Genomic DNA, 15,830 nt, shown 5'->3' with positions numbered 1-15,830 from the left:
TCTAACTGGGATCAATGTTTCTATTTGATTATTTCATTTATCCCATGTAGAGAAAACACCATCCCTTCTAATAATACAGGGGGTGTATTGCTATCTGTCTGTATAATAACTACTCATATTATAATAAAGTATAATAAATTGTATAATAATGTATAATAACTTTTCATGTTATAATTAAGTAAAATAAATAGTATAATAATGTATAATAACTATTCATATGATAATAAAGTATAATAAACAGTATAATAATGTATAATAACTACTCATATTATAATAAAGTATAATACATTTTATAATAATGTATAATATCTATTCATGTTATAATAAAGTAAAATAAATAGTATAATAATTTATAATAACTATTCATGTTATAATAAAGTATAATAAACAGTATAATAATGTATAATAACTATTCATGTTATAATAAAGTAAAATAAATAGTATAATAATGTATAATAACTATTCATGTTCATGAATAATCAAAGATATTAATATACATTTGTAATATATGTATAAATATGTTGATGGACATTTCTAGGTTTTCACTTAACTCGTATGAGTCATATATTAAAGGGCAGGAATAATTTATTTCTCCCATAATCTTATAAAGCAAATTAGTTGCATAATCACTTTGGCTTACGTTGAATTTTTTGTAGCATAAATTCTAAAAGTGTGTATATATATATATATATATGCCCTCAGGAGCCACTTTATCAGGTATAACTTTCTTCCACTGGTTTGGAGCACACAATAAGTTTCTGCCACATGATTGGCGGCCTCATTTTGAATACTTTTTCATCTTTAGTGTACTTATTCTGAATATTGGTCACAGGAGCACCACCTAAAACTAAATATGTAAATTACTTTTGTAAAAATAAAATAAATGTGTTATCCATATCACATGTGGAAGTTGTAAAAAATTGAGGTCTATTTATTACATTTTGGGTTATTGCAATAAGTACACAGTTCAGTGTCAATACCACCTACAGACCAAGATTCCACAGCAGACTGAGAGCCAGAGATCTTGTTGCAGTTCAATAAATAAACTTACAATAGAAGGAGTGTTGTACAAATGATGTTATCATACCCTGGTTTCAGTCCATGTTACAAAGAAGTCACAGCAAGGTAATAACAAAGCAATGAAGAATCACCTTTGTTTGATGGATCTACATTCTTGCCCATATATAGCAGCCGTTTTGATGGTCACATAGATTATAACATTTAATAGCATTGTACAGGCTATTCCCAAATTAAGCAATAAGTATTCTAAAAAATACAAGTTTAAGTACAAATCATTTAACTTAATTCATAGCGAATTGGTGACTTGTACATTACCTCCTGTCTCGATATATATCACAGCGTTTTGTCTTGTCTGGGTGCACAGACCAGATAAGTCTTCTCAATAAAAATAATGGTCAGTGACTTGGTCACATTTGTTAGTGTATAAAATATTTGAGTGTTTATTACACGATATAACACTACTACTGTTAACATAGATCCATTCATTGAATCTTTATAAATATTGTTTTCTCACAGGATTCCAACTAAAATCAAAAGACATCTTGAAAAGGACCTTGTCCCCTGAACTGCTGAGAGTTCCAGAAATAATCCTCAAGGATTAGACTAAAGACACCAATTCTTCTTATCCTGTGGAAAATCTACACAAACTAATTTCATTTTTGATCAGAAAAAACCTTCTACAACTAAGTCATTGCTGATGAAATACATTATGAATCGTACAGGAGAGAAACCCTATCTGTGCTCTGAATGTTTCAAGTGTTTTACCAAAAGGTCAGATCTTGTAAAACATCAGAGGATTCACACTGGAGAGAAACCATTTAAATGCTCTGAATGTAACAAGTGTTTTAACCTAAAGAAAATTCTTGTTGCACATATGAGGATTCACACAGGAGAGAAACCATTTAATTGCTCTGAATGTGGACTGTGTTTTACCCAAAAGTCAACTCTTGTTGCACATAAGAAGATTCACACAGCAGAGAAACCATTTCATTGCTCCAAATGTAGCAAGAGTTTTGCTAGAAAGTCACATCTTGTTGTTCATCAGATGATTCACACAGGAGAGAAACCATTTAATTGTTCTGATTGTTCCAAGTGTTTTTTCAAAAAGTCACATCTTGCAAGCCATCAGAGGATTCACACAGGAGAGAAACCATTTAAATGCTCTCAATGTTTCAAGTGTTTTAACAAAAAGTCACACCTTGTTAGACATCAGAGGATTCACACAGGAAAGAAACCATTTAAATGCTCTGAATGTAGCAAGTGTTTTACCGAGAATTCAAGTCTTGTTGCACATCACAGGATTCACACAGGAGAGAAACCATTTAAATGCTCTGAATGTAGCAAGAGTTTTACCCAATTGTCAACTCTTAAAAATCATCAAAGGATTCACACAAGAGCGAAACTACTTTAATGCTCTGAATGTCGCAAGTATTTTATTTACAATTAGGCTCTTGTTGCACATTAGAGCATTCACACCGAGGAGAAACCATTTAAATGCTTTGAATGTATCAAGTGTTTTACCCACAAGTCAGCTCTAATTGAAAATCAGGTAATTCCCATAAAAAATAAACCATTTAAATAGTCTGAATGCAGCAAGTGTTTAATTGAAAATAAACCACTTGTCACTCACCAGAAGATACATGCATGAGAATTAAACTGAGGATCTGAATGTAGCATATATATCATAACCAAATTATCACTTTATATCTCCATAATATCCATACAAGGGATGTGCAATTATATTTTGAATGTGACAAGTGTTTCTGTTGCATCTCCTTATTATTTCCCTTATACCTTTCTATTACTGTCTTACCTCCCTCTGTTATGAGAACGATGTACTCAGAAAGGGTTATTTAGTAAAATGGTGCAAGTAAAGCACTGGTTGCTGTATCCTATAACAATCAATAATAACACCATAGTTGTTGGTTTGATGACATCAGAGTGTTAATAGCTGATATCTGGTATCTATGTGTTATAGCACAGCCTTGTTATTCACACCATGTTTTCAAATAAGCCTCAAGGAGAAAACATTGCTTCCCCGGCTACTTTTTTCTTAGTGATCCAAATCAGAAAGCGCTGACCTGCATATAGACTGAAGGACCATGTTCACACAATATCTGTAATTACCATTTATGTTACTAATAACACTTGATGTTCAATAAAAGCTGATATTAATAATGTGGAATTTTCGATTTTGATTGTGGAACTAATATATTTTTCAGGCCAAGAAAAGAATAGATAAACATCTCTAGGCGCTACCTTTATACAGCCTTTAAACAATATGTAAAAAAAGTACATAGGACTAACATTTCACAAGTCCAATATACATATAGACTTATGATTTATATGATTTACTGGACTTGTGATTTGTTAGTCCTAAGTACTTTGTTCACACATTGTTTAAAGGAGATGTTTATCTATTCTTTTCTTGGTCTCAGTTAATTGATTTGTGGGTTACAAACCCCGTTTACTTCTCAGGCTGCCACCATTCAGGAGCGCTCTAAAGATTTGAAGGCTGTAGCAAAGTCTGATTGGTCATGCTATGTAATTCCATAAGTTGGGAACAGCACGGTAGAAGTCTTGTAGATGGGAGTGAATGGTTGTTACCAGAGACAAGAAAAAAGCGCAGGTCAGAGTTATAAGATCTAAGAGGGTGGGAGGGAGACTATTTTGATATGAGATTTGATAAGTATGATGGGGTGGTATTGTTGAGTGCTTTGTAGGTAAGGTTGAGTAATTTGAATTGGATTCTGGAGGATACAGGCAGTCAGTGTAGGGATTTGGAAAAGTGGTGCAGCATATGTGTAGCTGTGAGAGAGGAAGTTCAATTATGCAGCAGCATTAAGAATGGATTGAAGTGTGAATACATGAGTGTTGGAAATGCCAGATACCAGGAGGTTACATTAATTAAGATGGGAGATGATGAGAGAATGGATAAGAGTTTTGGTAGTCAACAAAACTGGGAGAAAGTTTGGATGTAAGGAGCAAAACAGAGCGCAGAGTCAAGTGTAACACCAAAGCAGTGGGCCTGGAAACCTGTGGACACTTTGGTATTATTGACAGTGAGGGAGAGTTGAGGGGAGGTGGTGACTCTGGCAGGAGGGAAGGTGATAATGTCTATTTTGGATATATTGAGTTATTGGTAGCAGTGGGACATCAATGTTGAGATAACAGAAAGACAGTTGGATATACAAGAATGTACAGAAGGGGATATGTCAGTGGAAGAGATATAGACTTGGGTGTCATCAGTTTAGAGGTGGTACTGGAGGTCAAATGAACAAATTAGTGCCCCAAGAAAAGAGGTGTACAATAGAATAAATAAAGGGACAAGAACAGAACCTTCTGGAAACCCAGCAGATAGCGGGAGTAGAAAGGATGATGTGCCACCATAGGAAACACTAAAGGAGTAGTTCTATAGGTAGCGAATGAACCAAGATAGAACTGGGTCATGAAGGCCAATGGAGTGAATGGTGTGTTGGAGATGATTACGATCAACAGTGTCAAAAGAAGGTCCAGAACAATGACTATGGAGAAATGACACTTATACTTTGCATTTAGTAGATTATTGATCATTTTTTTGAGAGCTGTTTCAGTAGAATGTTGTGTGAAGTGAGTGGAATGGAGTGAGAGGAGAGAAAGTGAGAGAGGTATTTGCCCATTAATTGCTCAAGCAGTTTAGAAGCAATGGGGAGGAGAGAGATAGGGAGGTTGCTGGAGAAAGAGGCTGGATTGGTGGAGACTCTGTGGTACCTGGAGCTGCATTGTCTGGGACTGAAGTGATTGTTTTTTTGTAGAAAGATGCAGCCTGATTAGGGCAGGAAAATTTAGCCACAGGGGAAAATAATTGTTGTAGTGACAATGAGATGCTGTTTGGTTTAAGAGACTTTAGGTGTTTTTGAGTACTTGTGGATTTGGATGCAGAGGGGGAGATCATGAGGTAAGGTGAGCCTGAAGGAAATGAGGTTGTGGTCAGAGAATGGGAAGGCTAAGTTGGAGAAACTAGAGCTGAAGCAGCAGCAGGGGAAGGCCAAGTGAGTATAAAAATTATAGTTAATTGTGGATTCTGTGCACAGGGTCATCAGCCCATGTCTGTATCTAAAAGGGATTAACCATAAAAACCCTATAGAATGAATACTTCGAAAACAAAATAAAAGATGCAGACAATAGGCACTGACCCTCAATGCATAGAAAGTTCTAATGATTAGAAGCAAGGTAGCTATATCAGATCCAGAAACCAAGAGACACTATTTGAGTCATTAATGAAAATGCAACAATAAGTGGCACGTCACAAATAGTACACTCAAAACATAAATGAACAAATGCCAAAGAAAAAAGTTAAATTGGCAATGATTAAATCTTATCCCATAGTCCACAGTGCATATGTAAATCAATATACTTTTGGTTGTATTGTTCCTGGGTGTCTCACTCAAAAATGTTCCCAAAAGAAAAGAGAATGGAAAAAATAGTGTAATACATTCAATGGATTTTCTCACCACCATGTGCATTAAACATCTCACATGCACAAGCGTGATTCCAGAGAGACTAGAAAGGTGCCACTTCCATATTCAAAGAGGCAAAAAAAAATAGGCACCACTATATAAAATGCAAAATGAGAAGGTAATAGATAGGGGTCTCCTTCACCTGTTTTCGGAGCCCCACATACAATGTCACTTTCATAAACTAGTGAATATTCAAAGCCTTCAAAAACATATAGTTTCAACTTCTCAATATTTTCAGGACAGGGTCTTGTCCTCATATGATCCAATTTATCACCAGGGATAATATTCCATATGCAAATAAAAATTCAGGTAACCACAAAAAGAACATAGTGGTTTTACCATTTATTACCTAAACATATTTCTTAAATCGACAATCCTCATTCAACAGATATGATAAAATCACATGAATTTATATAATGATTGCACATACACAGGGGAAGCAATTGCGCCTACCAGAGTCCCCAAAGGTTCGAGCAGCAAAATGACATATCCTGCAGATGAAACAGCTGTTTTTCCTACTGAAGATGGTAATAGGTAAGGGTTTTGCTGTGCACCTTGCCTTGTTTCCAAAATGAGGCTCGGCTTCACTATTCACATAGCTGATATGCTAGGAGAATCTGAGAAGAAGGCTTGGAATATTTTCTTGCTATGACTTCCTTATATACGGAAGTACCTTATGTTCCTTCTATACTATTGTAATTATTATAAATTACAATTTTAATTTTTTTTTTATGTCATATTATGTATTTTATTTTTCATTATTTTTAATTAATGTGATTTTAATGCTCTTTGAAGAAAGGTTACACAACCTTGTATCAGTGTAGTATTTATCCTCATAGGCGCAGTCTTTTTCTTTTAGAACACCAAATACATTTTTGTAGGAAAAATAAACAATATGTTCATTCTTCCGACTTTAGTTGTTGTACAAAAAATGTTTAATCCATAATAAATATAAAGAAAATATGTAAAGAAGGACTGCACTGTTAATTGTCCATTTCTGTAACCCTGTTTTTTTTAGGATTATAGGGTCTGGTTTAACCATGTGTAAATTACTGTATTATATCTCTCCCTCCCTCAGATTCATTTAGCCCAAAATGTATCTAAAGTCTTTTTTTAATTAAATAAATTAACCATTTTTTGTTTAAAAAAAAATTGTTTAATAGAATTGCCTACTCCACTTTTAATTGTATTCTTGTTCTTTAATGTACCTATTCAAATTTCTCATTATATTAATGTTATGTAAATGTATGCAATCATTTAAATAAGAAATACAAATGACTTAAATAAATAAATTGTGGAACCATTTGTTTTTAATAGAGGAACCTCATAAATTCTAAATAAGAGATGACAAAGAAACACATTTACATACCTAAAAAAATCAAAGAACACTTTTAATAAAGTTCTTAACGTATTAATTCCTGATTACATTTTTATATAAAGTCTGAATACAATTTGTCTGGTTTATAGCTTATGCTAGGAGATTAGTAAATGGTAAATTAGTAAAATTAAGATACCAACCTTTTATTCATATAAACATATAATAAAGATATATCTACAAAATATATTGAGATATAATTATACACAGTTTGCTATAATTCTCACATAATCCAGCATGTGATAATAGCAGAAATCTTCTCACCAATCTCATATAATGATGATCACTTTTCTAGATTCTAATTAATTACAAACACTCTTATTAGGACCATAGGACACTAAGCATCAGTCAATAAATTCCAATGCTTATAGATGACAATTAGTATCCAGCAATATCCCCTCAAGTCTTCTATAGAAGGATGATAGTCATATATGTAAAGTTGTTTCAAACCCATTGGATGTGTAGTTCTGAAACCAAATATAAGATGACTAATGCTTATGCCCCAGCGTTAAAAATGTCTGTACTTATATTTTCAGCAGCTGCGATCAACATTCCCACTAGCGGCTCTTACCCGATGGTGTTACAGTGATCACAATGATACTCTCTCATGGGATTGTTGTTTATCCCTTCTTAGTGCAGATGACCCATATGTTGTAGGTGTCCTTCATGGGTCCAGTGAGAGAGGATCACTTCAATGTGCCAGGAGATCTCTTAGATATAATTTACTTATATCTTTTGTTACAGTTTATTTTTAACAATGAATAATATTGATATCAGAGTTACTGCTGAAATGTAGAACTGGTCTTTCTGCTCACACACTCTGCCTACACAATAGACAAATCCTAAACAAAAGGTCCATTTGTTGACATAACAGGATGTCAGAGACTATGCTGATCTAATTAGAATGTGAGATTTTACCTCCTGCTGAGGTCTAATTAGTATTTTCCTTTATTATATGTAGTCTTAGGAATGTTTATACCTTATTTACAAATCAAGGAGGTTTACATAATTTGCATTAGAGACCTGGAGACAAACAGTCTGAGAACCTTCTGGTCATCCCGGGAACTATTGAAGAGAGATGGGGAGGAATGACTATAAATAGGCAGTATCAGCCCAGTGTTAGTGAGTTGGTGACTGGAGAGCTGGAAGGATGGAACAGTAAGAATGATCAGGAGGGAAAGAGATAGAAGGAGAAATCTTCACAATAAGGTAATTATATTATGTATAACAATATTACATGCATACATAAATATTTGGATATGTTATGTTGTAGATATTGTATTGTTATAAAAGTGTTCTACCATAATCTTATAAGCAAAAATTTGTTGTACAATTAAGATTAAGGTTCAAATAGTTTCATGTGCCAACAATTGTATATATGGTAATGCTTTCAATGTGACAATAATTTTATCAATAAAAAAACTATATTTACAGTGTGTATACTAATAGTCATAGAATGAAAAGTGGAAAACTAAAATATTCTGTATATTATTTATGACCAAAACAGAACTTTTTTGAATAGATTCTTTAGCGAAACACTTGAAGACGACAACAGATATCTCAGATAAGATTTATATCTAATTTTCTATTATATACAGATATTTATTAGAGCACATCACTGTTTATTTAAATTTGTTTGATGATACTACATTGGTTGGTGCCTTTTTTGGGGGGATACTTTCTGGATGTATACCTGGAACATGTATCTAAGGAAAGAGCAGCAGTGTTAATATATTTGATTTTTATTTGTTTATCACTAATACTGGGTAATCACTTAGTGCCACAAATTTTGTTCTTGTGAGTATTTATAGATATATACACAGTGGTCACTTTATTAGATACACCTTTCCAGTATTGGTCAGGACCTCCCTTTAGGGTGCTGCCACATGATTTACTGATAATATATTTACATTACTCCAGAGTGTCTCATTTTTATCCCGTTTCCTTCTTTAGTGTACTTGTTGTGAATTGTATTCAAAGGAGTAACACCTACATCTAATTATATAAGCTGCTTAATTAATAGTGAGTATGTGGTGAGTCTATTATCTCCAAAGTGGGTATATCACAATTTTTTGTCTTGTTTGAGTGTACAGAGAGGCCTTCACAGTTTTCATTTAAGTATGTATGTTTCTGTGGCAATGTACACAAAAATAATAACAACGGTCAATATCTCAGTCATAGTTGTTAGTGTATAAAACATGTTTGTATTCCTTGTCCAATATAACACTACTATTGTTAAAAAAGTTTCCTAAATGTAATGATTAGGCTGACAAATCTTAACATTCTTTTTGTTTACAGTTGAATGAATGAGCAGGATTCCCACTAATAACAGAAGACATCTTGGATAGGTCCTTGTTCTCTGAACATCTGAGGGTTCCAAAAAACACACCTACAAGTCATACATACTACAGAGATCAATTATTCTATACAGTAGCTAACTTCAAGATTGAAAAGGAGAAACTTTCTACAACTAATTTCTTTTCAAGCACATGATGGATCTAATAGGAGAGAAACCCTATCTGTGCTCTGAATGTGACAAAACATTTTCATGTAAATCAAAGCTTATTGTCCATCAAAGGATTCACACAGGAGAGAAACCATTTAAATGCTCTGATTGTAGCAAATGTTTTACCCGCCTGTCAACTCTTGTTGGGCATCAGAGGACTCACACCGGAGAGAAGCCATTTAAATGCTCTGAATGTAGCAAATGTTTTACCCGCCTGTCAACTCTTGTTGGGCATAAGAGGACTCACACCGGAGAGAAGCCATTTAAATGCTCTGAATGTAGCAACTGTTTTACCCACCTGTCAACTCTTGTTGGACATCAGAGAACTCACACCGGAGAGAAACCATTTAAATGCTCAGAATGTAGCAAGTGTTTTACCCTGAATGCAAACCTGGTTGAACATCAATTGACTCACACAGGAGAGAAACCATTTAAATGTTCTGAATGTAGCAAATGTTTTACCCAGAAGTCAACTCTTGTAAAACATCAAATCACTCACACAGGAGTGAAACAATTTAAATGTTCTCAATGTAGCAAATGTTTTATCCAAAACTCAGATCTTGTAAAGCATCATATGATTCACACAGGAGAGAAACCATTTAAATGCTCTGAATGTAGCAAGTGCTTTATCCAGAAATCAAATCTTGTTAGACATCAGAAGAATCACACAGGATATAAACCATAAATGACTAGAGTAGTCTGGTTATTGGACTTGGGGTCATCTTTTCAGCTGACATGGATTTCCTGATGTGAACTAGAGCTCTATATAACTAGAACTAGACAATGACTATGTGGCAGCCCTTGCCAAGCTCTGTAATATACAACTGTTCTGCTCATGCAGGTGCTGGGACTAGTATATGAAAGAACTTTCTATCTAGTAGAGTTCCAGCAGCTCTTCTCAGTACTGGGATTACCTATATGACAGACAGAGCTATAAGTACTAAATATTTCTACAGTAACACTGCACACTGCACTTTTTTTATTGCTGTCTTATCTCCCTCTGTTATGACAACTATGTATTTAGAAAGGATTATTTAGTAAATGTAGAATGTAAAATACTGCTTTCTGTACCCCATAACAACCAATCAGATCATCACATTGAATGTTTGATGACATCAGACTACTAATCCAGAGAAAAATAAGCCCGCGCTCGGTATATCCCACATTATATATGGTACCAGCTGCTTGGCAACAAGCCCGCGCTCGGTATATACCATATTGTATGTGGTACCAGCTGCGTGGCAATATAAATGCCCATACATGTATACAAAACAGAAAGAAAGTTGTCAGCGCTTATCACAGATATGCAGTTTAAAGGATAAGCGCTGACAACTTTCTTTCTGTTTTGTATACATGTATGGGCATTTATATTGCCACGCAGCTGGTACCACATACAATATGGGATATACCGAGCGCGGGCTTGTTGCCAAGCAGCTGGTACCATATATAATGTGGGATATACCGAGCGCGGGCTTATTTTTCTCTGGTTTTGTTTCAAAATATTGCCTTTTTGTCATAGCAGCTGTCCATCAAGCCTATTTAAGGCACATTTGGGTGTGGCTCACAAGCCAGCCTTTGCTAGATGTAAACCCCTATACCTGGGAGGTGAGTGCATCTGATTTTAACTGCATTTTAATAGTGTTTAAAGCATATAGGTCAGTATAGGACCTGCATATAATGAGGTACCCTTGACGTGGGATGCAGGCTTAAGTCTTTTGATCAAAATATGAACTAATACCTCATGTTTTCATTTTGCTAGACACACACAGATATGCAGTTTAAAGGATAAGCGCTGACAACTTTCTTTCTGTTTTGTATACATGTATGGGCATTTATATTGCCACGCAGCTGGTACCACATACAATATGGGATATACCGAGCGCGGGCTTGTTGCCAAGCAGCTGGTACCATATATAATGTGGGATATACCGAGCGCGGGCTTATTTTTCTCTGGTTTTGTTTCAAAATATTGCCTTTTTGTCATAGCAGCTGTCCATCAAGCCTATTTAAGGCACATTTGGGTGTGGCTCACAAGCCAGCCTTTGCTAGATGTAAACCCCTATACCTGGGAGGTGAGTGCATCTGATTTTAACTGCATTTTAATAGTGTTTAAAGCATATAGGTCAGTGTAGGACCTGCATATAATGAGGTACCCTTGACGTGGGATGCAGGCTTAAGTCTTTTGATCAAAATATGAACTAATACCTCATGTTTTCATTTTGCTAGACACACACAGATATGCAGTTTAAAGGATAAGCGCTGACAACTTTCTTTCTGTTTTGTATACATGTATGGGCATTTATATTGCCACGCAGCTGGTACCACATACAATATGGGATATACCGAGCGCGGGCTTGTTGCCAAGCAGCTGGTACCATATATAATGTGGGATATACCGAGCGCGGGCTTATTTTTCTCTGGTTTTGTTTCAAAATATTGCCTTTTTGTCATAGCAGCTGTCCATCAAGCCTATTTAAGGCACATTTGGGTGTGGCTCACAAGCCAGCCTTTGCTAGATGTAAACCCCTATACCTGGGAGGTGAGTGCATCTGATTTTAACTGCATTTTAATAGTGTTTAAAGCATATAGGTCAGTGTAGGACCTGCATATAATGAGGTACCCTTGACGTGGGATGCAGGCTTAAGTCTTTTGATCAAAATATGAACTAATACCTCATGTTTTCATTTTGCTAGACACACACAGATATGCAGTTTAAAGGATAAGCGCTGACAACTTTCTTTCTGTTTTATCAGACTACTAATAGCTGATATTTGGTTGCTATGGGTTAAAGCACATCCTTGTATTTCACACCATGTTATTAAATAAGTCCCAAGGAGGACACATTGTTTCCAAAGGTACCCGGTAAGGTCTTAAATAAGTATTTCTTTTATATTCCATAGTGATCGTCATCAGACAGCACTGACCTGTATATAGACTGTAGGACCATGTTCACACAATATCTGTAATTACCATTTATGTTACTGGCAGCTGTTTCTATCACACTTGATGCTGAATAAAAACTGACATTGATAAATATGGAGATTCTGCTTTTGATTGTGAAACTAATATCTATTATCAGTACTACCGAGTACTGTACACTCTGCTGCATTTTAAAAGATGGAACCAGGGGTGATAATTAGGTGGTCATCCATGCTGACAATATGACAACCAGTAATAAAAACACAGCAAATATCACATTAGTAACATACAGCAAATGTATTAGCAAAGTGCTTTTTGTTGCCTAAACTGAAATTTAAACACAGAGACTGATTCATCAAGGAACATCCATGCTGATTTTATGCGTATATTCCGCAAATGAAATCTGCACATGCCAAAAACTGGACCATATGCAGGCGGATTTGGGGCTTTCTGCACATCGTGATATTGTTATTTTGTTGGATGCGCCTAAAACTGACTTTGCGTCCGACTCTAAATGAGGTCCTAAATGCATATTTTCCATATATATATATATATATATATATATATATATATATATATATATATATAAATGTTTCCTGGTAAAATAGATGAACCACAATATTCTAACACTATGGTTGAGATTATCATACCGAAGTGACATTTTGTATCTGGTATCGTGTCTGGTATTGGTGGTGTATGTTTAAAGAGTTGATTATACTAATGCAAAGTGCATTGTGTACATATTTTACTCTTAAGAGATTTGATAGCATATATTTCACACTTAGTTGTTTGAAGGTCTATCTTTAGTTTAGCTTTCTCATTTCATATAATTTCTAAATCTCTGTCTACATCAAACGTACGGGGTTCTTTACATTCTGACACACATGTGTTGGGCACTGTAACCACTGTGTCACACTTATTCATACTAACTCTTACAACTTGTAGTACCTGTTGTTCTATGACAGCAATGTATATACTCGATGCTGTCCTTTATCTGAGGTGTTATCATTGTAACCTAAATTATTATTTTATTAAACAAAAAGGAATTTGTTCAGTTATGTGTGGTACTAAAACTATAACCGGAGGTTTAGTCAAGTTATATTTACTTTCAGCAATTCGACCATAATCACTAAGATCTCAATTTTGTTCTTGACATATTATATCAGGACTAATGCGTGTCTTCTTCATAAGATACCAGAAATGGTAACATTGGCATATTTTTACTCTATAAAGGAGTTTTAGTGCACAGCCAACAATCTGTAACTCCTAACATTTCACTTAACATACCATGCTATCAGTCAACTGGATATTCTCTCTAGCAATATTCATTACTATGGGACCACCATATTAACCACCTTTCTTTTGGTGGAGTACCACAATACTCACAAATACATTTTGGATTGGTGGTAATCCTTTACAATTACTGATTTCTCTGGTTTTCCTGTTTAGAAAAGAAGCAGAAATGGTCTTATTAAAATCATCCTCATCTAATATATCAGACGGGCTATCACTTTACCACCTTCTTCTCAATTACTTTCCAAAATATATGAATAACATGTTAAGGCTACAAATATCATTGTTCCTATAAGACAGGCAACAAGGTTGAAGGTTCTTTGCGTCATAAGTCGATAACCTTGTAGCTGATTATACATCATCACTTCCATCTTGATTGAAGAGTTTTATTAAATGTAACTCAGTCTCTTTATCTGTGTTCAGTTCTGAGTCCTTTAGTTCCTGTAAGTTTGGGTCTTTGACCTGTTTGCAATGGGAGCTGTGGGTCCAAGTGTCTTTCTCTGCAACTTTTACAGTAGTATCAGTCGTTAATAGAACTTTCCTTTAGTAGGACCATCCCATCAATCTGTAAGGGAACCAGAGTGTAAGAGATTTCTTACCATAACATAGTCTCTAGGTTGTATCTTCTGTGCAAGCCGAAGAGCTCCTTCTTTAAGTGTTCTTCTGGGCCTTCTGAAGCTTCTGCAACTGTTCAGACAACTATATGACATATTGAGCAGTTAGATCATGATGCATCTTCAAGTCAGTCTGTGAATTAATAACGTATTTGGCTGAAGTCCAATAACAGATCATATGGAGAGATATTGAGAAGAGGTTTAAAAGTGATTCTAATACTATGATAAACTATAGAAGTGCCATTCCTGTTTCTTTAGTAAGCTTTGTTGTTCTTTAATTACACCATTTATTATTTCAACTTTCTTTGAAGCTTGAGAATGATAAAGTATATAAGTTTTGAATCTATTTCCATCATATTACACATTCTTTGAAACACTTTTTTTCGTGAAATGATTTTACTCTCTGGGTAAAGTACATTTAATAACCCACCAACACATATCAATACAAACTAACACATACTGTAACCTTCTTAACTTTCTTTTCTCTTAATTAAATAAAATCAATAAACTAATTTATAACCTCTGAAAATGTTATGTTAGGCAACTGTCTGACCTTAGTAGATACTATCTTTCCTTCATTGTTTGTAAGACAAATTATACATATTTCACATTTAAACTTAGCAACTGTAGTACTTTCTGTGCATACTAACAAGATATAACAATTCTAATTTTGTTATCTACTCCCATGTATATTAAACCATGAGCACATTCTGCAAAAGCTAGCAACAACATTTTTAATGCTACTTGTTTATTTTCTATATCTACCCAAATTTCATCCTTTGTTTCATAACATTGTTTCAATTTCCATGTATTAATTTAATTCAATGTAACCTTTTCCTGACATTCTCGTAAGTTCTAAAATGTGATATTATGAAAAATCATCAATTGGGTATGCAGCTGCCTTTCTAAAGCTGCTTCTCGAGCTGCTGAGTCTGCTACTTTGTATCCTAGTGAGACTTCATCTGTCTGTTTGGTATGTGCCTGACACTTAATGACTGCAACCTCTTTTGGAAACTGTATAGCCTATATTAGATGTTTGACTGTTTGTGCATGGGATATAGGTGTTCCTGTTGATGTTAGGTAACCCCTATGTTTTCAAATAACTCCATAATCATGAACTACGGTGTGTAAATACTACGTGTAACGTGAATCTGTGTAAATGTTTACTCGTTTTCCTTTACCTAGCTGACATGCTCTTATGAGTGCTATAAGTTCGGCTACCTGAACTGAGTGTAAGCCTAATGACTTAACTTCAATTTTCTCAATATGTATTGTGATTGTATGCACTTTCTGTGCATACTAACAAGATATAACAATTCTAATTTTGTTATCTACTCCCATGTATATTAAACCATGAGCACATTCTGCAAAAGCTAGCAACAACATTTTTAATGCTACTTGTTTATTTTCTATATCTACCCAAATTTCATCCTTTGTTTCATAACATTGTTTCAATTTCCATGTATTAATTTAATTCAATGTAACCTTTTCCTGACATTCTCGTAAGTTCTAAAATGTGATATTATGAAAAATCATCAATTGGGTATGCAGCTGCCTTTCTAAAGCTGCTTCTCGAGCTGCTGAGTCTGCTACTTTGTATCCTA

At 34.7% G+C, this 15,830-nt stretch overlaps 1 protein-coding gene across 1 annotated transcript in view; it reads left to right on the top strand.

Moving 5' to 3' along the window:
- Positions 1-15,830, top strand: part of LOC142150353 (uncharacterized) — a 68,513-nt gene that overhangs the window by 39,324 nt on the left and 13,359 nt on the right. The window contains 2 exon segments of the mRNA XM_075205550.1: positions 1,738-2,412; positions 9,398-10,046. Coding sequence (XP_075061651.1) covers positions 1,738-2,412; positions 9,398-10,046 — 1,324 coding nt within the window.

Source organism: Mixophyes fleayi, chromosome 4, assembly GCF_038048845.1.
Source record: "Mixophyes fleayi isolate aMixFle1 chromosome 4, aMixFle1.hap1, whole genome shotgun sequence".
NCBI lineage: Eukaryota > Metazoa > Chordata > Amphibia > Anura > Limnodynastidae > Mixophyes > Mixophyes fleayi.
The sequence above is the reverse complement of the archived record's forward strand: the minus strand, read 5'-3'. Positions and strand labels throughout refer to the sequence as shown.